The sequence below is a fragment of the Oncorhynchus mykiss genome, chromosome 12 (assembly GCF_057628025.1).
Source record: "Oncorhynchus mykiss isolate SJ-2025 chromosome 12, ASM5762802v1, whole genome shotgun sequence".
NCBI lineage: Eukaryota > Metazoa > Chordata > Actinopteri > Salmoniformes > Salmonidae > Oncorhynchus > Oncorhynchus mykiss.
Window position 1 is genome coordinate 81,655,174 of NC_143033.1, and position 26,420 is coordinate 81,681,593.

General features: G+C 42.4%; 1 protein-coding gene across 1 annotated transcript in view; it reads left to right on the plus strand.

Moving 5' to 3' along the window:
- The window catches only part of LOC110538507 (ubiquitin carboxyl-terminal hydrolase 43), a 90,263-nt gene that overhangs the window by 25,958 nt on the left and 37,885 nt on the right, over nucleotides 1-26,420 (plus strand). Inside the window, exons 3-4 of the mRNA XM_036938592.2 lie at nucleotides 15,776-15,879; nucleotides 22,220-22,312. Of these exons, the coding sequence (XP_036794487.2) occupies nucleotides 15,776-15,879; nucleotides 22,220-22,312 (197 nt within the window). The remainder of the gene's footprint in view (nucleotides 1-15,775; nucleotides 15,880-22,219; nucleotides 22,313-26,420) is intronic.

A 26,420-nucleotide genomic window follows, 5' to 3' on the forward strand; every position in this document is an offset into this window, starting at 1 on the left:
GTAGTGGTGCCGAGGCTGTAGTGGTGCCTCAGCACTGCGATGCAGTGCCTTAGACCGCTGCACCACTCGGGAGACCCAGGATCCGCACTTCTGAGAATGACATATCAAAAAACTCAAGGCAAACAATTTAACTTAACTGTCACTAGCATGTGCTTTCAGGGTACTGTAATAATTAATTCTGGATTGTGGTGTACACTTTTTTAACTATAGTAAATACTACAATATTTAATTTGCATATACCCTACCCATTCCCCTCTCCATATCCCAATTTGTGCCACCCATAAGTGAGAAACCTGCATGCAAGTATAGATCATATATTGTGTTCCTTACAGGTTATAAGAAGGAGCCGAAGCTCTGAACTATCTATTCAGACCCTAGTCCTTACTACCTACAGGTTATGGAAAATGTTCTCTTTTAGTATATCTCCAATATGTTTCCTCAAGGAGAAAGCTTCTATGTATCAAAGATAATAAAACAAAAACACTATAGTACATGCTACAGTATATTACAGACCACAAAAACACTACAGTAAATACTACAGTATACTACAATCTGCAAAAACACTACATGAATTACTATTTTATCTTTTATTACAGTATTTACATGATATTTTATTACAGTATTTACATTACAGTAAAAATACATGTTTTGTCATACCCGTGGTATACGGTCTGATATACCACAGCTGTCAGCCAATCAGCATTCAGGGCTCGAACCACCCAGTTTATAATATAGTATTCATACCATAGTATACTATAGTATTTTCTTAATTTCTCCATGTGGGCAGCTGTCGTCAGAATCAAACCAGAGATCATGGTACACTATATATACAGTATGTGGACACCCCTTCAAATTAGTGGATTTGGCTATTTCAGCCAAACCTGTTGCTGACAGGTGTATAAAATCGAGCACACAGCCATGCAGGCAATCTCCATTGACAAACATTGGCAGTAGAATGGCCTTACTGAAGAGATCAGTGACCCACCTTAAGGATGCCATCTTTCCAACAAGTCAGTTCGTAAAGGTCTTGCCCTGCTAGAGTTGCCCCGGTCAACTGTAAGTGCTGTTATTGTGAAGTGGAAGCGTCTAGGAGCAACAATGGCTCAGCCGCAAAGTGGTAGGCCACACAAGCTCACAGAACTTGACCGCCGAGTGCTGATGAGCGTAAAATCGTCTATCGAGTTCCAAACTCCCTCTAGAAGCAACGCCAGCACACCACCTGTTAGTTGGGAGCTTAATGAAATGGATTTCCATGGCTGAGCAACCGCACACAAGCCTAACACCGTACCCTAATCGGCCACACGTGTGTGCCATTGTGCGCAAATTGATTTTGTCCCCCCACACCAAACTCTGAACCAATTATATTAATTTGGGGACAGGTCGAAAAGCATTAAACATTTAAGGCAAATTAGCTAGCTTGCAGTTGCTAGCTAATTTGTCCTATTTAGCTAGCTTGCTGTTGCTAGCTAATTTGTCCTGGGATATAAACATTCAGTTGTTATTTTACCTTAAATGCACAAGGTCCTCTACTCCGACAATTAATCTACACATAAAACGGTCAACCGAATCGTTTCTAGTCATCTCTCCTCCTTCCAGGCTTTTTCTTCTTTGGACTTTGGCGATTGGCAACTAACTTTCATAACGTGTATTACCACCACCAACCTCCGTTCGTCTTTCAGTCACCCACGTGGATGTAACCAATGAGGAGATGGCATGTGGGTATCTGCTTCTATAAACCAATGAGGAGATGGGAGAGGCAGGACTTGCAGCGTGATCTGCGTCAGAAATAGAACTGACTTCTATTTTAGCCCTTGGCAACGTAGACGCTCTTTAGAGCGCGAGCAGTGTGGGTGCAATAATTAAATAACGTATGTTTAAATTTATTTTGCAACGCTCGGGCACCCGATGGGAGCGGTGTAGTCAGCATGTAAGATCACCATGCACAATGTCAAGCATCGGATGGAGTGGTGTAAAGCTCGCCACCATTGGACTCTGGAGCAGTGGAAACGCATTCCCTGGAGTGATGAATCACACTTTACCATCTGGCAGTCCTAACGGACGAATCTGGGTTTGGCGGATGCGAGGAGAACGCTACCTGCCCGAATGCATAGTGCACACTGTAAAGTTTGGTGGAGGAGGAATAATAGTCTGGGGCTGTTTGTCATGGTTCGGGCTAGGCCCCTTAGTTCCAGTGAAGGGAAATCTTAACGCTACAGCATACAATGACATTCAAGACGATTCTGTGCTTCCAACTTTGTGGCAACAGTTTGGGGAAGGACCTTTCCTGTTTCAGCATGACAATGACCTCATGCACAAAGCGAGGTACATACAGAAATGGTTTGTCCAGATCGGTATGGAAGAACTTGACTGGCCTGCACAGAGCCCTGACCTCAACTCCATCGAACACCTTTGGGATGAATTGAAATGCAGACTGCGAGCCAGGCCTAACGCCCAACATCAGTGCCCGACCTCACTAATGCGCTCGTGGCTGAATGGAAGCAAGTCCCCCCAGCAATGTTCCAACATCTAGTGGAAAACCTTCCCATAAGAGTGGAGGTTGTTATATCAGCAAAGGAAGGACCAACTCCATTAATGCCCATGATTTTGGAACGAGATGTTCGATGAGCAGGTGTCCACATACCTTTGGTCATGTAGTGTATAACCAGTCTTGAGATCCCAGGGGTCATTGTAGCTGATACCCTTTGTGAACTCACAGAAGGATACCAAGGCCAGAATTCTGCCTCTGGACAGGTCTGCTTTCTAACATACTCCCACTAACCAGACCTGACCAGACACACACATCATCTAGCAGGCCACTACCTACCTACTACACACTGAGGTCAGCCTCACCCTGTTCAGCAGAGCATTCCCACTTAGCATGTCCATAACGATGCTCCCACAAAGAATGATTCCCTATGAGGGGGGGCTCTGACAGTAGTGCTGCTACCCCTGTCCACCTTGACTAAAGAAGGGGCTATTTTTAGAGAGGGACGTGGTAGGAGGTTTCTCAGAGGGAGACGTCCATTATTCATTAACGTTGTGCATGACAGCGCTGTGTAGTGCACTCTCTCTCGCTTTCACTGTCTGTGTGTTCAGCTCTACTGGAGAGGTTAGAGCTCTGCTGCTACAGCCCCTGTTCTCAATCACTCTCCCCTAGTGCTCTGCTCCTTCCAGAAGAACATGTTCATCTCTGTGTTTCCATGGATGCTTCAATTATTCACTGCAGGCCCATTACTGGGAAACCTCGTTCCCCTTTACGCTCCATCCCTGAAAACCCATCAGGACGAGACAGGTGATCCTCGCAGGATATTTGCCGGAATTCCTCTGCGGTGGAGTGAAAGTGCCCAGGTTCCTGAACACTGGTATTAATCACTATGGGTGACATTTGGGTTAATTATTTAAGACCTCACTAGAGGACAGACCATTCTGTTAATGTGTGTGATTTCAGGCTCTCAGTCAGCACCCACAATGAAATAAAGTGCCATTATCAGTCTTAGTCTTGTCATTACGCTCTATGGAGAGTTGATGATTGGTAAATGTTTCTGTAACTGTGGTTCTCAGTGCTACCAGTGCCAGATCTGTTTTTAATGGCATCTCAACTGGAGAATTGTGTTTACTGTGTGAAGTGAATGGCCTCGAGCGTGGTGGAGCGTCGAAAGAGCAGGACGTTTGTTTGTACTGTAGTGCTTATTATCTTGATTTTATCCTTCAATTTTACACTTACCAATGTCTGGATATGGACTTAAATCGCTGTCAAAGCTGTCTGGTATGCTCTGGTGGTTACAGAAAATGACCCCTTTGAGCCACCGTCCACTTTCGCTAGCCGATAACAATGCTGCAGTATTTTTCTCTGGTCAGTCAGCTCAGGAATCACAATAGATTAACTCTGTCCCCCTCATTGACAGTGCTGCGCTAGCAACTAGGCTCTAGTCCTTCCACTCAGTTGCTCACAACTGTATCTTTGTCATTTATCTAAATCCTAAGAATCAATTACACCGCTGTAGCTGCCAGGGTGAGGGATTGGAGTTTTAATGTTCTTCGTACTCCCGGGGTATCGGCACACGCCTCTCCTGGCATTGAGTCTTTTGGATTAAGCAAGGTTGACAATTTCACAATTTAACATATCTCGGGTATTAGCGGTCGCACGTTACTACTACATGATGAGTTCTGTTTTGTGCATTAAACTGACAGTGTCTGAAATTCCTCCATGTTCTCTTTTCAGACTTCGTCAATGTCCTCATCTCCTCTGTGCCCAGTCATGTGCCCCTTCACAATAATCATTCACTTTGTAAAATGTGGTCTTATACTGTAAATATATATAGCAGAGTACTTTTTTTAAGAAGGGACTTTAACTAGAACTGTTTGAAAGGACAACTTGATAAGCCATTGTAATCAGCCAATCAAATGATCATCTGATCTGATCTGATCTTACTGTGATCCCTGTATACGTTGGTCTACTGTCTGTCCATCCTGAACACAAACTTGTAACCACTGACCATGCTTTTCTTCATGTGGGTCTGCTGTATGTTTGCGATATTGTACTGTATCTGTGACAGAAATGATTTTCAAGGGGATAATTGCGGATCATAATTTCAATGTATTTTATTTGATATAGTCTTGATATAGTCTTACTGAGCATAGTCTTTAAGGATACCTGCAGAGCATACACTGTTTGAGTCAATGTTGTTTACAATCATTTCAATGAAATTACGTTGAACCAACGCAGAATGTACGTTGGCTTGACGTCTGTGCCCAGTGGGTAGTTGCTTTTAATTTTAATTTTATTTTTAATTTTACCTTTATTTAACTACGCAAGTCAGTTAAGAACAAATTCTTATTTTCAATGACGGCCTAGGAACAGTGGGTTTAACTGCCTGTTCAGGGGCAGAACGACAGATTTGTACCTTGTCCAACTCCCTAACCACTAGGCTACCCTGCCGACAATATTTGCTGACAAAATTAAATTCAGCTTATTTTATTCAATTTAGACGCTAAAGGGCTTGAAGTTGTGATGCTTCTCACCACCCTATCAAGCACTAAGTTGAACAAATGAAATATCTGTTAGTTTGTTTACACAGTATTGCTGTTAATAAAAACACCAGGGTAAAGTCAAATAAACATGACTACGTTGCCTGCGGCAGGCATGCAATCGTGGCCTTTGCTGATGAAGCTATTTATACAGGTTTAGTAATAAATCATTATTTGTCCACTCTGCTTCTAATGAAATTTTCCCTCATCAGTTGGCCTTTCCTCTCCATTACAGGGCTCTGCTCTGTCAGTGAGACTTCTCAACCACAGCCACCTCATCTTAGAACTGTTGGAAAGAGCTCAAATCATTTTAATTTAATCTGAATCTCCTTTTTGAAAATGTGTTCATCTCCATATTCACTTATAGCAGAACACTAAAGCGCAGACATACTACTTTTTGTGTGACAGAGTTGATGGCCTAGAAGAAGCAGCAGACATGAACACAGGCTTTCTGTGTGACAGAGTTGATGGCCTAGATAAGCAGCAGACATGAGCACAGGCTTTTTGTGTGACAGAGTTGATGGCCTAGAAGAAGCAGCAGACATGAGCACAGGCTTTTTGTGTGACAGAGTTGATGGCCTAGAAGAAGCAGCAGACATGAGCACAGGCTTTCTGTGTGACAGAGTTGATGGCCTAGAAGAAGCAGCAGACATGAACACAGGCTTTCTGTGTGACAGAGTTGATGGCCTAGAAGAAGCAGCAGACATGAACACAGGCTTTCTGTGTGACAGAGTTGATGGCCTAGAAGAAGCAGCAGACATGAACACAGGCTTTTTGTGTGACAGAGTTGATGGCCTAGAAGAAGCAGCAGACATGAACACAGGCTTTTTGTGTGACAGAGTTGATGGCCTAGAAGAAGCAGCAGACATGAACACAGGCTTTCTGTGTGACAGAGTTGATGGCCTAGAAGAAGCAGCAGACATGAACACAGGCTTTCTGTGTGACAGAGTTGATGGCCTAGAAGAAGCAGCAGACATGAACACAGGCTTTCTGTGTGACAGAGTTGATGGCCTAGAAGAAGCAGCAGACATGAACACAGGCTTTTTGACAACTTGCTGTTTCTCTTTGTGTCCATGACAAGAGGAGTCGTTTGATAAAGCATTTATCAAGGACACACATTACAGTACATTATGTTCCCATCTTGGACATCAGTCTGTTTGTGTGTATGTCCGGGCGTGCGTGTATGTGTGTGTTTGTGTGTATGTCCGGGCGTGCGTGTATGTGTGTGTTTGTGTGTATGTCCGGGCGTGTGTGTATGTGTGTGTTTGTGTGTATGTCCGGGCGTGTGTGTGTGTGTTTGTGTGCACCATACACTGTCTCTCAAGAAACTGACACCCCACTGACAGTTTTTCGGGGAATAACTTTGTGTATAAACATAGTGAGCTACAGAAATGTGTCCCAGCAGATACATTACTGTAGGCTACACTACCATAGCATTTCCACTAAATGAATATATTTTGAGAAGGAATATGTTTTGTCCTAAAATCAGGCTTTCCATGTTGACTCAAAATATCTACTTTCCACCTTTTTCTGCCTAACCCATTTTACTGGCATTTTTTTGAGCTTGACCTTTTTCTGACAACCGATTTCCAAGATAGCATCTCAATGTTAGACAGGACATTCAAGTTTATGAGACCTCTCAAGATGCATACTATAGTTTTCCACATTCCGTAAAACTTAAATTAAACGCAGTCTCAAATAGCCGCCTGTCCCTTTTAATAGCCAGGCATCGACACACATTTCAGCCTTTTTCGAATAAACACTGGGTCTAAATGAGTTGTTTACGAGTAAACTTCAGTGAGCAATGTAAAGATTAAGCAAAAGAAGATAGGAGAACAACATAATTTCCAAGGATGAGACAGCAGTGTGGTTTGACATGGTCGGCTCAACTACGGGGGATACAAGGAACAACGAGTGAGAGAATGGTGCTGAAGCGCACTGTAGGCCTGGTGCGTGGTGCCAGCACTGCTGGCACCGGGCTGGGGACACGCACCTCAGGGCGAGTGCGAGGGGCAGGAACAGGACACACCTGACTGGGAAAGCGCACTTGAGGGAGAGTGCGAGGAGTTGGCACAGGACGCACTGGGTCTTGAAGGTACACTAGAGACCTGGTGTGTATAGCCGGTATCAATTGTTCCGGAACTTTAACACACTTTTCAGGACGAGTACAGAGAGCTGACTCAGGTGGCACCAGACTGACAACACATTATTTTATTCCAAATCTGTGTGTCCTCCACCAACTTAACAACTCCCCCATTTCTCTCTCTTCCGAATCCTCCTTCTCCCAGACTGGCTCTGGTTTACTCCTCGGCTCCGCCGACTGCTCCATGTGCCCCCCCCCCCCCCCCCCCCCAGAAAAAATGATTGGGGTTTCTGTGGTTGCCTTGACTCCTCGTATCGTCGCCTTTCCTCCTGTGCTATATCCACCTGCTTCCATGGCAGGGTCTTGTCCCCTGCCATTACCTCCTCCCAGGTCCAGGATGTCCTCCACTCATCTTTCTCCCGGGCTCAGGATGTCCACTCCTCATTCACACGCTGCTTGGTCCTTATTTGGTGGGTTATTCTGTCACGTTCGTCATAACGAGGAGACCAAGGCGCAGCGTGATAAGAATACATTCTTCTTTATTTACACAAAGAACACTAAACAAACTTTAAAAAAATGTTTTTAAACGAACCGTGAAGCTAATATGCGTAGTGCAGACAGGCAACTAAACATAGACCAAGAACCCACAAAATACCAAAGGAATATGGCTACCTAAATATGGTCCCCAATCAGAGACAACGATAAGCAGCTGCCTCTGATTGGGAACCAATTCAGGCCACCATAGACCTACATAAACCTAGACTTACAAAACCCCCTAGACATAAAAAAAACCCTAGACAATACAAACACTAACAAACCCGCCCTAGTCACACCCTGACCAGACCAAAATAATAAAGAAAACTAAGATAACCTCTAGCACTTAGCCATCCCGGATCCGGGATCGTGAATACAGCCTCAAGCTCATTACCATAACGCAACGTTAACTATTCATGAAAATCGCAAATGAAATGAAATAAATATGCTAACTCTCAAGCTTAGCCTTTTGTTAACAACACTGTCATCTCAGATTTTCAAAATATGCTTCTCAACCATAGGAAAACAATCATTTGTGTAACAGTAGCTAGCTAGCGTAGCATTTAGCGTTAGCATTCAGCAGGCAACATTTTCACAAAAACCAGAAAAGCATTCAAATAAAATCATTTACCTTTGAAGAACTTCAGATGTTTTCAATGAGGAGACTCTGTTAGATAGCAAATGTTCAGTTTGTCCTGAAAGATTATTTGTTTAGGAGAAATCGCTCCGTTTGGTGCGTCACGTTTGGCTACCAAAAAAAAACGAAAATCCAGTCATCAAAACGCCGAACTTTTTTCCAAATTAACTCCATAATATTGACTGAAACATGGCAAACGTTGTTTAGAACCAATCCTCAAGGTGTTTTTCACATATCTCTTCGATGATATATGGAAGTGTGCTTTCTGTTCTGAATCCCAGGAGAAAATGCCCGCAGCTGAAGATTACGCACCAATTTAGACAAAGGACACCGGGCGGACCCCTGGAAAATGTAGTCTCTTATGGCCAATCTTCCAATGATATGCCTACAAATACGTCCCAATGCTGCAGACATCTTGAAGAAACGACAGAAAGGTCAGGCTCGTTCCTGGTGCATTCACAGCCATATAAGGAGACAATGGAAAACAGAGCCTCAGAAATTCTGCTCATTTCCTGTTTGAAGTTTCATCTTGGTTTCGCCTGTAGCATGAGTTCTGTGGCAATCACAGATAATATCTTTGCAGTTTTGGAAACGTCAGACTGTTTTCTTTCCAAAGCTGTCAATTATATGCATAGTCGAGCATCTTTTCGTGACAAAATATTGCGCTTAAAACGGGCACGTTTTTTTATCCAATAATGAAATAGCGCCCCCATAGACTCAACTGGATAACTAAGGTCAGGGTGTGACACCGAGTCAAGTCTCAAGTCAAGACCGACAAGTATCAAGTCATGTCTCAAGTCCTAAACTTTGAGTTTCAAGTCATAATGTGCTCTTCACCAAATATTTTTTTAACAAGAGTAATAGTTAGTATATTAAATTTACGCAAATCATGAATGCTTTTAAAAATATCTATATATTTATTACTTTCCAAATAAACTTTATATTTCCATGGAAATACATGGGTAGCCATGAGAAATACCACCCCCCCCCCCCCCCCCCCCCCCCCCCCCCCCCCCCCAAAGTGATTGACTATCGAGGATCGCTATGGGGCGCAATAGGGACATGTAGGCTTGTACACAATCGCCCAACCTTACACATACATACACACACACACACACACACACACACACACACACACATTCACTCTCTCTGTGTGTGGTTACAGTAGGTTAACGTATGTCAATGGTTTCAGGAACAGCAGTAACATCAGGTAGGATTTAGGCTACCAACTGCCTAGCCAGTTGTAGCTCAATCTTGGGTGCAATGATCACGTTCTCGCACTGATTGACTGTGTGGAAGCTCATTGATTTAACGTTATGTTAGCCTACATGCTACACTAGCAGAGTTATAAATTATATAGCTGTCAGCTTTATTAGCCACGACCGTTCTTTGTGCAGCTTCAAATGTCGAACAAAATTGGAAATTGTTGCGCCTCCGTCTGCAATTTTCTTCCCGCATGTTTTGCAAGTTGCAATCCGTTTTTTGTTGATACAGCATCGTCTTTATATCTGGAAATAATAATATGGGTATCATCTTTCCAAGGGCTCCATCTGAATTCACCCGCCGAAGTTCCTCTGCACTGCCACGCACAACTTTTTCTCAGCTGGCACAATTTGATTGGCTGTAATCAAACTGTAATCTGTTAAATGAAGAGTTGAGAGAGTGCTTCACACTTTTTTTAATAGCATCATTTTTTTATATTTGGGCTTGGGGAGGGTATCAAGTCAGGTTGAGTCATAAGGCTCAAGTCCAAGTTAAGTCACGAGTCATTGGTGTTAAAGTCAAGGTCGAGTTGCAAGTCATCATATTTGTGTTTCGAGTCTGACTCTAGTCCAAGTCATGTGTCTCGAGTCCACACCTCTGGATACTAGTATCAAATCAAATCAAAATTAATTTGTCACGTGGCCGAATAAAACAGGTGTAGACCTTACAGTGAAATGCTTAGTTACAGGCTCCAACCAATAGTGCAAAAAAGGTATTAGGTGAACAATAGGTAAGTAAAGAAATAAAACAACAGTAAAAAGACAGGCTATATACGAGGCTATAAAAGTAGCGAGGCTACATACAGACACCGGTTAGTCAGGCTGATTTGAGGTAGTATGTACATGTAGATATGGTTAAAGTGACTATCCATATATGATGAACAGAGAGTAGCAGTAGCATAAAAGAGGGGTTGGGGGGTGGTGGGTGGTGGGTGGTGGGACACAATGCAGATAGCCCGGTTAGCTATTCAATTCAGCTTATTTTATTCAATTTAGACGCTAAAGGGCTTGAAGTTGTTGTGATGTCTCTCACCACCCTATCAAGCACTAAGTTGAACAAATGAAATATCTGTTAGTTTGTTTACACAGTATTGCGGTTAATAAAAACACCAGGGCAAAGTCAATGACTACGTTGCCTGCGGCAGGCATGCAATCGTGGCCTTTGCTGATGAAGCTATTTATACAGGTTTAGTAATAAATCACTGGCGGTTGGCGGGTGGCGGGACACAATGCAGATAGCCCGGTTAGCCAATGTGCGGGAGCACTGGTTGGTCGGGCCAATTGAGGTAGTATATACGTGAATGTATAGTTAAAGTGACTATGCTAATATGATAAACAGAGAGTAGCAGCAGTGTAAAAGAGGGGTTGGGGGGCACACAATGCAAATAGTCCGGGTAGCCATTTGACTACCTGTAGTATCGTGATATTCATTAGTGACAAGGAAACAAAACACGAAGCGGATTTAACTTCTTTAGGAAAACAGCCCTAATGTTGGAAACAAACATTATGTTGTCATCCAGAGTCACATTTATTTACTTTCCAAACTATAGCACACATTATTTGACATACAGCAGGTTTTTAAAGGACCAAAGAGTTAGTCTGCTTCGTGTTTTAATTTTTGCCACTGAAAACAGATTGCGATACTGGTATCGTCCCAGCCATACTAGCGGTTGCTGCTAACATGCTGCTGCCGCCTCGCAGTCTGATGACTTGGCCAGGCTCACCAGGGAATTTAGTGAGGTGATAAGACTGTGTCTGGGCTGGGCTCATTGGTCTCGGAACACTGTGTTGTTATCTCTGCACAGATAACTCTGGAATGTATTATCTCTCCAGCTCCAGTCAACTCTGCTGCTGAGGAGGCCAGAGAGTGGTAGTAAGGCATGAATTCAGCTAGCTATATGTTCTGTAGGAGCATAGGCCTCAGGAAAGCAGACCTCCTAGCCTCTCTCTCTCTCTCTCTGCTCTCAATTCCGGCTCTAAAGACCTGTTACCCCTTGACAAATAAGAGGAGGCTCAGCAGAGCATTACCCGTACCACACAGGGAGGGGAAAAGAGAGAATGTTATGAGAGAAGGATGAGGGAGTGTCTGAGTGGGGTAGAGTGTGATGGAGAGAGCTAAAACCATAGAGGAACTCACTAAAGTGAGAGTGGAGGGAAATGAGAGAAGAGGGAACATTTGTGATTGTATGTGCCTATTGAAGCCCCGTGCAAGAGGGGAAGGTCATGCTTCGGTCACATTCCGGTCTGTGCTAAGCTGAAGTGGACTTGGAAGAAAATACTCAGTGGCGTTGGTTAGTTAGAGGAACTCTCCTCCACACTACACTACACTTTTTGAGCACTCCCACACCACACTACACTACACTTTTTGAGCACTCCCACACCACACTACACTACACTTTTTGAGCACTCCCACACCACACTACACTACACTTTTTGAGCACTCCCACACCACACTACACTACACTTTTTGAGTACTCCCACACCACACTACACTACACTTTTTGAACACTCCCACACCACACTACACTAGACTTTTTGAGCACTCCCACACCACACTACACTACACTTTTTGAGTACTCCCTCACCACACTACACTACACTTTTTGAACACTCCCACACCACACTACACTACACTTTTTGAACACTCCCACACCACACTACACTAGACTTTTTGAGCACTCCCACACCACACTACACTACACTTTTTGAGTACTCCCACACCACACTACACTACACTTTTTGAACACTCCCACACCACACTACACTAGACTTTTTGAGCACTCCCACACCACACTACACTACACTTTTTGAGTACTCCCTCACCACACTACACTACACTTTTTGAGCACTCCCACACCACACTACACTACACTTTTTGAGTACTCCCACACCACACTACACTACACTTTTTGAGCACTCCCACACCACACTACACTACACTTTTTGAGTACTCCCACACCACACTACACTACACTTTTTGAGCACTCCCACACCACACTACACTACACTTTTTTCCACAACCCGAAATTCAAAAACCTCCTTTCAGCTCCATTTGTGAGATGGGGTCATGGTTGAGCTGCCTGCCTGGGAACAGTGGCAGTCAGTATGGGATCAGGACAGGAGACATGGTGTGGTGGAGAAAGAGTCAACAGAGAGACTTGGCGAGCAATAATGCTCTGACAGCCTCCATGAGCCTGTCAAATGAGGGCTAAAATGATATGATGACTTAATGCATTTTCAAGTGCCTGGCGTCTAGGTACAGCGCTCTAGTAACTTCAGTAATAATGTGCTAACCCAGAAATGTGGTTTTAGCTTGGCCTTTTCCAAGTCAACCACACTTGATAAGAAAAGGTGAGTCAGAGATTTGTTATCATAGTTCAACGTGTACATCCAGTGGCTTTGTTCAGGTGCTGAATGTTGAAAGTATGAATGTTTATTTGCAATTTAAAAGAATCCAGGCACATCAAATGTTCTTTGTGACAAATGTCACCTTCAAGGTCAAAGCTGTTTCAGTTTGGGAGCTACACATAGGCACGCAAACACACACACACACACACACACACACACACACACACACACACACACACACACACACACACACACACACACACACATATTTACTCCATAATGTACAATTTTGTACCATTAAATATCTCCACTATGCATCTGAAGTGCATCATGTTACTTCACTAAATCCTGAATGCCTGAAGGCAAATGGCAGCTAAAATTCCCTTTGCACTTGAAAATCTGATGTTCGTATCTTTGGTGCATAATTCTCCCTTTATTTTTTATTTATAACCATTGTTATCCAACAATGTGCTTGTTTTGTAGGAATAAAGGCTTAACTGTGTCCTCTTACCTATACGTTGATGCATAATCAGCTACGGTAACTGTAACCGTAACTGTATAAATCAGGAAATAGACAATAAGGAAAATGTTCTACTTTGTCACTTTCATAACCGACGATGTCAGTGAGCACATATTGTGCGGTTGATATTGACTGTAGTGCAGAGGCATGTTGAAGTTTCACACATCTTCGAAGAGAGATTGTGAGAGCTCAGTTACAGTAATAATTGGTAATCAAGCCAGCAAAATCATTTGTTATTTGCTGTTAAATTGATTTACCATGATTTCTTTCAAAGACACTCATGAAGGGAAGGCCGTTCGAGTGTTGAACCAGTAACCAAAAGGTTGCTGGTTCGAATACCCGAACCGACAAGGTGAAAAATCTGTGTATGTGCCCTTGAGCAAGGCACTTAAATCTAATTTGCTCCTGGGGCGCCGTACTTGTAACGATGTACGCTGGGAGTCAGGAAGCAAGTTCAGGGAGAAAATACATGTAATAAATAAATAAACAAAACAAGAAACACAAACAGCGCACCAACATGACACAGAAACAATGACGACTGGGGGAAAAACAAAAGGAGTGACATATAAAGGGCAGGTAATCAAGGAGGTGATGGAGTCCAGGTGAGTGTCATTATGCACAAATGCGCGTAACACTGGTGACAGGTGTGCGCCTTAAACGAGCAGCCTGGTGACCTAGAGGCCGGAGAGGGAGCACACGTTACAGTGCTACTATGACTGACCCTGTAAAACAACACAAAACAACATATTTCACAGTACCTATCTGGTGTATGTGACAATAAAAAAAAAATTTATCCCAGGAAATGATAGGGGTAATTAAGCCTAATGAATGCCCCTAACGACATTATACAATATTACCTCTCTTTTTCTCAGTCATCCATCCTGTCTCAGTGCCTATGGTATGGTACCTTTTGTTTCGCTTTTACCATTGCTGTACCAAAATATCCATCATAACCACACATCTCCTCCTGGCCCTCCTGTCACAAGACAACGTGGTTTTATGAAATGGTGCAACCCTGACCCTGATACCATAGTGAGAAAATGATTCAGATTTGACATTACATTGGTTTCAAATGACTACACTGCATCCATGATGTGCCATTACATAATCTGCAGTAATTATAATTCCACAGAGTCACACTGGCAACAAACCGCCATTAGAAAGTGCTAGAGACATCGTCAGAAGTGACGATAAAGGAGGAGCAAAGACCATGGCTGCTGTTGTTGCTGCTATTGTTGTTGATGGTGCAGCTAGGGCTAGGTGGATTAGTTCAGTTAAATCAGCGCTGACGGGGACAGTTTTCAATTCACTTCATTCATTATCACATAGCTGGGCTATGCCCTCGTTGTGTGCCGTCCCAGATCAGCTTTTTTTGACCTTGCATGGTTTCAGTGATCAGTCTGTTCGTTTTATCGCTTTTTCCTCCTCTTTTATCTTTTCCAAGGCCAGTTGAGCTCTGCTGTAGGTGAGTGGATTAAAGAATAAAGAGAGAAGTCCCCCAAGCGGGTTTCATTCACGTCAATACTTTCCACTGCCTTTGAAAATCCCCTTTTACTAGAAAAAAAGACTGCTGAACAACATTTCACAATGTTCTAACTAGACAGATATTCATTTAATATATTTTATACTGATCTGTACCTCCCCTCAGTCCAGTGTTAACTCCTATATTCATTTGGCAGCGGTGGCTCACCGCTGCTAAATTGTTGCCACTGATGCAAAAAAAATAAGTATATATTTCTGCCAAGATGCACTTTTAAATGGATAGTTGTTAGCTCAATGACTGGAAATCTATGGGAACAGCTAGCATGTCATTGCGCTAACTCTAGTAGCTAGTAGCAATGCCCCCAGAGTTATGGGGGGCTGGGGGAAGAGAGTTCCAGAGTTTGGGGGGGGGGCAGCAGCGCTGAAAGTCTTGTTTTGTGGATGGTTAAATAAAGGTTAAATAAAAATAAATGTTACGGAGGTGAAAGAAGGCAGATTTGGTGGCGGACTTGATGTGGGGCTCGAAGGAGAGAGTGGGGTCCAGGATGACCCCCAGATTTCAGACCTCGGATAATGGGCAGATGGTGCAGCCATCAATGGACATCATGAGGTCACCCACTTTCTTGAGGGGAACTTTGGAAGCCACCAGCATGACCTCAGTTTAATTGCTCTTGAGTTTGAGAAGATTGGGTGTCATCCAGTTTTTGATGTCCTAGAGACAGTTGATCAGAGACAGGGGAAACAGGTGAGAGGTGGGTGTGGATGTAAATCTGGGTGTCAACCGAATAGCAGTGGATTTAGTTGAACCTGATGTTTTTTTTACTGTTAGCGATTGTAGATGTTACAATGATGTGTTTCTGTTTGTTCACTCTCTATTCCAGGGCCCTGGTATATCAGAGGAGGCGATGGTCACTGAGCCTCCCCACTCGCAGCAGCCCGGGGCATGCCACAGCTTTGTACAGGAACACTTCCAGGCACAATACAAGTGAGTTTCCAGTTTGCCAGGTCTGCCCATAGCATACTGCTAGAGAATAGCCCTATTACTATCTGCACCTTAGTCCTGCAAGCATTGATGAAATTGATGGCATCTGAGCTGAGCTGAGTAGAAGACAGTTGACTCAATTCCTGGAATTTAATGTGGAAAGTCATGGACTTGTGCTAATGTAAAAACTGCTGCCTTGCATCTTGAAGGACAGGTGAAAAATAAATGAATTACTATACAGGGAATTGTCTCTCATATTTGTGTCAGTCAACAATTTCCCTCAGATTCAGTGTCTTGAATGTAAAACAGAAGAGTTACTTTTCTCTCCTTTGTTCATTGTGAAATATTTTTCATGGCTCAACCTGCTCCTTAGATGATAATGCTAGAAAACAATAAATCATTAAAAAGTGTCAAAATGTGACAGCTTTTGTTATTTTATTTACATTAGGAGCCAGTTGTGTTTTTGTCTAACCCATTCTATTCCTGTCAGTGCACCTGGATGAGGTTGCGAGGGAGTCTGTTGTTGAGAGATTGATTGAGATTTAGGAAAACTTTGTAAGTTGGCTAAACAAAAACATATTGGGTAAAACTTTGTAAGTTGGCTAAACAAAAACATATTGGGTAAAACTTTTTAAGTTGGCTAAACAAAATCATATTGGGTAAAACTTTGTTGCCCATTCAAATTTTAATACATTTCCTTTAATTATGAACCATATGTTATACAGTTCAATGCAATTATGGTAATTTGTGTGGAAATCAGTTTCATGCTTGTCTTGGTATAAGCTGTTAGTCCATCGGTCACACTGCCTGTAACTTGGTCTATTGGGTTTTGCACCTCTCCTATGAGTTCTTTACAATTATTGTACAACCAATGCAGAGTTAGGTATGGAAGCTTTTTTCACACATCACATTCGATTACCGATGACTCTTCGATCCAGTTCTCATTGATTGAATTAAATTGTAATTATCAGATAATGTGTAATGTAGATGCCATTATAAGTGGGTAGAGGTTGTATATGTATTAGCAGGAGAAAGAGTAACCTCATTAAATCACTGCAGACATTCCAGTAATTACTGAGCCTAGCTGGAGCATCAATACTGACAAGGCCCATGCACAGAGTGCAGTAAGAAAGACTGCCCCTCCACCTAACCTTTATGTCTCCTAGGTAACTAGGGACCCCTTCAAGTGCGTTTATGGTCCTGAGTAAAATGAGTGGGGTGGTTGGTTCTTGTTTGAGGTCAAGTGAAAAACGACAACTGTACAAATCGAATAGGCATAGATTACCTACATATTGAATAAACGTATACAATCTTTGCTCTAGTAGCTTTCCTGATAAGCTGTGATTGATGAACCTGATTGAGTTTTCACAGTTTTAGTCCTTATAACATTCCTTTCAATCTGTGTTCAGTGCCCCTCAGCGCCTGCTACAGCAGCTTTGAACCCAGAGCCTCTGAAGCTTCACAAGTGTTCATTTAATCTTGGAGATAAAGCCTCCTAGGTATTTCTATGAAACAGATGCATCTCACAGCTGTGGTCGGGAGATCACTGGAGCTGCTGAAGGTAGTGGAGCTGTTGCAGTACCTTCATCATGATTTGGCTGTCCACTCCTCTCACAGAGGTGCCAATGACAGTTCTGCATCCAACTGCCAAGTGTAAATCTCTGTCAAGCCCCCAATTTTACGTTAGCTGTACTCTTCTCTTTGTAACATTGACTAATGTCGTACTATATTGACAAGGAATTATGCAAACAACTGCACAATAGAACAGATGTATATTTGGACCTTTTAACTCTGTCGTGAAGTAATTAGAACACTTGCCACTCTGTGGAAGTTTCCATTTGCTTTGTAATTTCCTGCTTGTTTTTGTTTCCTCCATCTGCTAATTCCTTGGAAAATCAGCAGCTTGGTGTAATGCCTTTAATACATCTGTCAGAGCGCATCCCTTAATTGCTACCCACTGATGAATGTTTCTGCTTTGACACCCGGGAAATGGGCGTGTCTAGACAGGAAGCAGCCATAGCTAGCTCGGGAGCCATAGCTAGCTCACCCACTCAAACACTGTGCCAGATTCACCCAGGGTGATTCAGACTGGAATCCAACACTTGACTGATGATCACTGATAGTATAACTTCAAAAACAGCATAACTTTGCATTTCAGAGCTACAGCATGGCTTTAGTTCAGTGGAAAAGAGCTCTGGACTATATAGAAATGTCTCTCAAGGAATATTCCATAGCCATATCTTTCCATAACCATCTGATTTTGTCCCTTAGGCCAGTCCAAATCACTTACTCAGGCAACAGCATCATTATCTGAGATGAGGATTGAGGCCTGGGTGTGAAAGTGTAAGACTGAAAAGCTACTGTCAAAGCTTTTTTAGATTAATGTGTGAAAGTGGGATTCAGAGTCGCAGTGGTCAGTGAAATTGCAAAATACTGTATATATTTTATATGATTAAATATTTGTCATACTAATAACTAATATGATACTAACTAATATGATACTATGATACTTACGATGTTTGTTGTGCTATTTGTTTTAGGAACAGCCTTTGGAGTCTCTATCTTTGATTTGTTAACTATTCCTCTGTCCCTCTCTCATTGCCCTCCAGCATTTGAGTCCTGGGTGTAACACTACAGTATGTAATATAATTATCACTGTAATGGGTCTGTTTGTCACTATACAATCACCAGGCCCATTATACTTGACAAGATTTAGTCAGTTTACAAACAAGCTTCATATATACTGACAGGCCTTTTATCTCTTAAGTTTTTGATTCTGATTTGATTTGACGTTCATCACATGTTGGTGTCATTCAATTGACTGTACGGTACCGTTATTACAATTCTCTTTGTCTGAATGTGATGTCTCCGCAAAAGTGAAGTGCCTACTCTAACTCTGGAAGTATTGATTTTGAACCTATTATTTCTCTACAGCTCTGTAGACTCTGATCACATCATGCATTGCCCAGTTCTTGAAGGTAAAGCTTTGATATAGCTAGTTTTGTTCTCATCCCACAGCATGACTCACTGCCTAGCATGGGTAATATGCAGTGAAATTCTCTGTGGTATCTGTCAAGCTCTGCTCATTAGAGTGAAGCCAAACGGCAGGCAGCAGAGCATGTCAGATTATGGACGTGGTGTACTGTAGTTTCACTGGAAGCCCAGCCTTTTTACAGCGGCACGAAAACCCACCACTCTCTCTCGCTTCTCGCCTCTCTTTGTCTGAATCATTTTGACTGGGTGACCTTTGTTTTGTCTCACCACTTAATTTATTAATATTTCTGCAGGAGGGTTGAATAAAAAGGGCTTTGAAGCATTTTTGAGATTATTACTGTGACTCAAGGTAATTCCTTTGTTTTGACTGGATGCTCAGGATCACCTGCTGAACGATGCCTTACATCATAAATCATACAATGTGATTTTCTGGATTTTTGTTTTAGATTCCATCTCTCACAGTTGAAGTGTACCTATGATCAAAATTACAGACCTCTACATGCTTTGTAATTTGGAAAACCTGCAAAATCGGCAGTGTATCAAATATTTGTTCTCCCCACTGTATATATTATTAGTTATTTATTTTTCTCTGAAAACTTGGGGGGCCAAATAAAACATCCTGCAAGCCAAATTGGGGGAACCCTGCTTTAGACACTTAACCTTTAGTAGATTGTTGTAATATTAGCTGTTATAACAAATATAATTAATTAAATTATTTTTCAGGAAATGTGACACTGAACGTCCAGATACTTGGAAAAATGTATTTTAGAGTTTTAGCCTGGCTAGTGCAGCCCGCAAGTGTTTTTTTTGGGGGCCGCCCATTGTTTTCTGGGGGGGCGGGGATTTAGTTTTTGGTTAAAAGAAAATACTTAAATCAACAGGAAAATAGTTTAATTTAGGAAATCTGTTCCCATGTATTCCCACAAATAAAAAAAGAGACATACAATAAGTGCACAAAACATGCTCTTTCCATGTCATAGACTGACCAGGTGAATCCAGGTGAAAAGCTATGATCCCTTATTGATGTCACTGGTTAAATCCACTTCAGGCAGTGTAGATGAAGGGGAGGAGACAGGTTAAATAAGTATTGTCTCTCTCTCTCTCTCTCTCTCCCCCTCTCTCTCTCGCTCTATATATATATATATATTGTATTTTCCCCCAATTTCTCAATATAGGGGTAGGTAGCCAGCCTGATGGTTAGAGTGTTGGGCCGGCAACCGAAAGGTTGCTGGATCAAATCCCTGAGCCGACGAGGTAAAATTCTGTCGTTCTGCACCTGAACAAAGCAGTTAACCCACTGTTCCCCGGTAGGCTATCATTGTAAATAATCATTTGTTCTTAACTGACTTGGCTTGTTAAATGTAAAATATACAATTACAATATTGTCTAATTGCTGCAGCTCCCCAACAGGCTCGGTATAGACAAAGGTTGAGTGATGCATCCTCTGAAACAGGACCCACCAAACTGTGCTTCTTAACCCCTGCCCGCTTAACCCAGAATCCAGCTGCACCAATGTGTCAGAGGAAATACCGTTCAACTGATTACCGAAGTCAGCCTGCAGGCACCTGGCCTACCACAAGGAGTCACTAGAGCATGATGTGCCATGTAAAGCACCCCCGGCCTAACCCGGTGCTGGATTTTTTTACGTTCAACAGTTTCCCGTGTGTACCAAGAATTGTCTACCACCCAAAGGACATCCATCCAACTTGACACAACTGTGGGAAGCATTGGAGTCAACATGGGTCAGCATCCCTGTGGAATGCTTTCAACTCCTTGCAGAGTCCCTGCCCCTATGAATTGAGGTTGTTCTGAGGGCAAAGGGCTGTTTTGTACACTCGGTGTATGTAATCGTATCTCAATGTAAATAAGGTATGAAATTATTGTTATTTTCAAATATAATCTCTTTTTGGGATTAGTTGGGGTCAATTTGCAGTGTACAAATTATTATAATTATGTTTTGGTCCCCCACTATCCGCTCCGTCAAAAATCGTCCCGTGGCTGCCTACCCCTGGGCTAGTGTTTAAGCTGACTCAAACTCTCACCCTTCAGCATCACTGCTTCATAGACAGGGATTCCCTCTCAAGTGCTGCTCACACTTCATCCATTAGGCATCACGGAAATATCACCTCCTTTTCCTTTAGGCCTAAGTGTTCCTTACCAATGCACAGTACATCTATGTTTTATTGGAGCTGCTGGAGTGTTATTTGTATGCAAGGAACATGGGCAGCTCCTCTGTTTCCTGTTGAGAATAAGACATCCGTAGGGGAGCGATCCACTATGCCAAGAGAGAGCTCCACGCAGAGCCAGTGTCAGCTGGGTTGAGTTGAATAGGGCTTTATTCACTCTCCCCCACTCACCCCTGTGGGTCTGTCAGGTGCCTTCCTAGAAGGGAAACACATTTAAACAGCTATGCTCTGGATAAGATTTCCATGGTAGGCTACCCCTTGTAAAGGTTCCTGACATGCAGGCTGGAGAAGTGAAAGCTCTGTGCACTGATCATATGAAAAATTCTAAACACAAGAATAGGGAAATACTGTCTTAAAACATCGCCTTGCTGGGTAAAAGAGGAAGAGGGACATTTATGCTTGAAATTCAGATTTGCGAAGAAACCATAGCTATGTCAACTTGTATTGATTGTATGCAGCAAAGTCATTGTTGAACTCAATTCCACTCCAGTCCTAAAGGCTATTATATTTTCAGGCAGCCTTGTGAAATGCTTTTCGCTTCCTGACTAGAATAACCAGTCATGGAGTTCTTGCCATAGAACTATTACAGGATTTAGAAGTTCTTCAAGTCAAGTTCAATTCAAGTCCAGTTCAATAGCACTGCAGTCTGAGGACTTCCATGGAAATACCCTCTGACTCTTTGTTCAAACAATTAGTGATTTGCCAGAATAAGCAACTTCCTCTCCTAAACATAAAGGGGTTTGTTGGAGACAGTGTGTGAACCAGGTGTGGAAGGAAATATTGGTAAAATGGAAGATTTGCTCTCTTTTCCTGTCCTTTGAGTCCTATGGCCTGAATATTCATATAGGGAGTAAACAAGCCATATCTTAGGTCTGTTCTCTAATCTCCCCATGATGGTATTAGTGATCATTAGGGAATCGCTGCGTGCTGGTTCCCATTTAAAGGCCCAGTCGCACCGTGAGGGTTTTTCCCACTACCCACCCCCCTTACATCACTTATCTTTCCCATAGAAAATCTCTACAGCAACATCAAGACATACTGTACATACAGTGTGTCCATTTTAATAGCAAGTTGCACTTTCCTGCTGGCCTGACACAGAAGTGCATGTTCAGGTGTCTTAAACAGGCATCAAACTTCACACAATCTTGTTTTTCTTTCCACAGGTCATCGCTGACCTGCCCTCATTGTCATAAACAGAGCAACACCTTTGACCCTTTCCTCTGCATTTCACTTCCCATCCCTCTGCGCCACACCAGGTGAGTAATATCCCTGTTAGGGCACCAACCATACTGAATACACAACCATGCAACACATCACACCACACCATGGTACAACGTGCAGATATTAGGATACATCTGTCAGTGAGAGTCAAAGCCGTAGTAGACGGAAAGACTTGCCTTAGGTACAGACGTAGAAATACACCGTAGACAAGACTCAAGCACTGGTGTCTTTTTAACGTCCCTTTCAGTCCTCTAGAAGCTCATAATGTTAGAGGAATGGATAAAGATCTGGAATAGCACAGAGAAACAATAGACCTGGCTGAGATGGACTGTACTTGAAGCCCAGAGGAAAGCCCTGAGGATCACCACCTCAGAAACCGGGAACAATGTCACATTTATGCCCAGGTCACAAAGATCACTCCATCCCTTTGACAACTTAGTTTTTTATTAAACGCAGAAGATAATGTTTCCTCTCACACACCGCCTGACAACACTAAGTCAAAACAGTATGGTTCTCACCTTTATTCTCCAGTGCAGATGGAGGAGTTGTCCTAATTGGAAAATATTATTTAGAGTCAAGCGATAAGTTTAACACCTATCTCAGATTCCTGGGCTGGGGTGTCATAGAAGTGCATGCAGATGTGTCCTCCTTTTGAGGTACCAGGGTGTGCCTAGCAAATTCAAAGCCTAACACACACTCATCTATCCAATCCTACACCACAAATGGACACTACAACCTTGATCTCATACTGTAGATCATAATTTATACTGAGCATGCAACGTAAAGCTAGAATCCTTAGTTACTACATGAATTTGAGAGTGGATACATATTTCCAGCCCCTTTGTTATTGTTTCAATTAAGGATTCTAGCTTTAACAGGTATTATTGGTGCAGCACTCCACCAATCAGGCCTTTATGGCAGAGTGGCCGGACGGAAGCCACTCCTCAGTAAAAGGCACATGACAGCCCACTTAGAGTTTGCCAAAAAGCACCTAAAGGACTCTCAGATCATGAGAAACAATATTCTCTGGTGTGATGAAACCAAGATTGAACTCTTTGGCCTGAATTTCAAGCGTCACGTCTGGAGGAAACCTGGCACCATCCCTACGGTGAAGCATGGTGGTGGCAGCATCATGCTGTGGGGATGTTTTTCAGCAGCAGGGACTGGGAGACTAGTCAGGATAGAGGGAAAGATGAACGTAGTACAGACAGATCCTTGATGAAAACCTGCTCCAGAGCACTCAGAACCTCAGACTGGGTCAATGTTCACCTTTCAACAGGGCAACAACCCTAAACACACAGCCAAGACAACGCAAGAATGGCTTCGGGACAAGTCTTTAAATGTCCTTGAGTGGCTCAGCCAGAGCCCTGAATTGAACCCGATCGAATATCTCTGGAGAGACCTGAAAATAGCTGTGCAGCGACGCTCCCCATCCAACCTGACAGAGCTTGAGAGGATCTGCAAAGAAGAATGGGAGAAACTCTACCAATATCAGGTGTGCCAAGCTTGTAGCGTCATACCCAAGAAGACTCAAGGCTGTAATCGCTGCCATAGGTGTTTCAACAAAGTACTAAGTAAAGTAACATTTCTAAAAATCTGTTTTTGCTTTGTCATTATGGGGTATTGTGTGCAGATTGATGAGAAAAAAAAACAAATTTTAGAATAAGGAATAATAGAATAGGATTTTAGAATAAGGCTGTAACGTAACAAAATGTGGAAAAAGTCAAAGGGTCTGAATACTTTCTGAACGTACTGTAGATGCAAAAATGTCATTTCAGCCTGTGGTGCCTGGCCTTAAGCAAGCTTGTATGCTAATTGGAGAATCGTTTTTAAAAATCTAGCTCTAACAAACAGCTTGCCAGCCAAACTTTACATAATCGCCTCATTCGTTCTACTTTTGGCTAATGGCATTGAGTACTGTAGACAGTTATGAAAGGAAGAAACAGATGGCTTGCCTTTTAAGATTTTGTACATGGTTGCCCATGTAAGAAAAAAGGTGTCATATACAAAACTATCTCCATAAACCCTAACACAAAATAAAGTGCAGACTTTCAACGCCAACAGTCATTAACACCAACCCCAACCTCACACATATGCATTTATTTATTGGACTGCTACAGTACCTATTTTCTGACAGAAATGTGTTCCCACATGTCATATATACAGTATGTGGTTAGTTATGGTTAGTGTGTTAACCAATGTGGCAGAGTCAGCCCGACATGGACCCATATTGATGTTGTACCCTAATGAACTGAGTGGTATGGCAGGCGTCTCCATTTAAACACATTAACTTCACTAAATGAGCCGCTCATTACAGATCAGCATGTTATTACTGTAAAGATCCTTCAGAGATCTTGTTGTATAATGTTCCTGTCCTCCTGAGGAAAAGGTTTGCGATTCATTATCATGATTGATAATCTGAAAGGTGTTCTCGGGATGTAGCCACTATTTGCAGTAGTTTAGTATAATCATTGACTCAGATTACCATTCAATTGAGGGCTTTATTTGAGTATTCAGTCACTGGGAATTGAATTCCCATTATAGGTATTGGATGCATCATGTAACGTTATAGATTGTTAATTATCCCTATGCCTGCCTTTCTAGTTTTGAGATGTTGAGTGTGTGGGGATGTTTTGCCGCTCCCAGAATGGTTCCAAACAAGGTAATTAGTATGAATTAGTAACGCTTGCCTGCTCAGAGCACCATTGATTAACTACTGCCTTCACTGTTTGTGTCTTGAGACACAAAAAGAACCGTGATAATATGAGGCACTGTTTTGGTGTTCCTACTGCCTATTCAAAGGCAGATAAAGGAATGGACTCAGGTGCGCTGCGTCTGTGCATATAGATGTACACAGACTGCATGACCGCTTCATACCTCTCACTATAGCATGTGCTGAGAATCCTTGACACCCAGTGTAGAGGTTACCCTGAGTCCAGACAGCAAGGGATCTCACAGCTCAACAACCTTTACTTACTTAAGTAATGCCTGAGAAGCCGGTGTTTGGAGGATATATTGGCATGGGTGTTGTTAGGCCCGAGAAGAAGTTGAGGGTGTAAGGGTTCGTTCCTTACGTCCTTCTTTGTGTTCATTGGTGAAATTAGCATTATGACAATATTTTTCATTAAATCATTCAAAAACCTTTATTAATGCAATTGCAGACAGAAGTTGACAAACAGGAACATAGCACGCATGTTTCTGAGTAAGTTCTACCTCAAACAAAATGTCTCAAGTTGTTTTATTAAACCAAAGTCCCGCCTTAGTGATGTCACTGACTACGTCATTACTTTTTTACTCCTGAGAGCAAAACCCTGCATCCATGGCTATACAAACATAGAGTTTCAGTGTTTATCTAAAAGCTAGGCAATAAATGTCTCCTCCCCAAATGTTGATCTATTGTAGCATGTCTGAGAAGTCTCTTATCTCCCACACTCCCCTGCAGAGTTCTGTCTTAGTCACACATTGAGTGAGAGAATGAGAAAACAACTGTGGTACCATTCTAAAACCATATAATGAAAATATATGTTGTTTATCTGTAGTCTAGGACCCTATAAATGTAAGGAGGGGTCTTATAACCCCTCCCCTTCTATTAATATAACATAAGCATAATCAGTTATTCTAATACATCAAACATTTGTACAGCCCAAAATCATGACCGCTAGGTGAATCCTGACAAGGGCCAGCAAACCGTGCCAATATATCCTCCAAACACCGGCTTCGAGGGCATTGTCACTTTTATACAATGGGTTACCAACATATTCAAATAATGATTTACATATTTTAATTAAAAACGTTATTTTGATGGATTTATTCATACTATTTCATCCTTCCACAAGATATTGTCCAGACACAAATCTAGGGTTGCTACCTAAGCCGATTGGTCGTTCATTCTATCGGTTCGGTTGCCAGAGACGCGACCCAGTCATTCAGTCTTTTTGTTCTTTATCTATGGACGTGACCCAGTCGTTCATTCTCAATATTCCATTGCCATATTGGCTGCCGATGTTCTTATCACTTGCTTGCTAGCCAACTATGGTTAACTTACAGTCACGTCAACAGTGCAGCCAGAATAACAACAAAGTAGCTGCATTTGCATTTGTTTAAGCTGTTTTCTAGTGACATTTATTTGGATACGTCCATAAC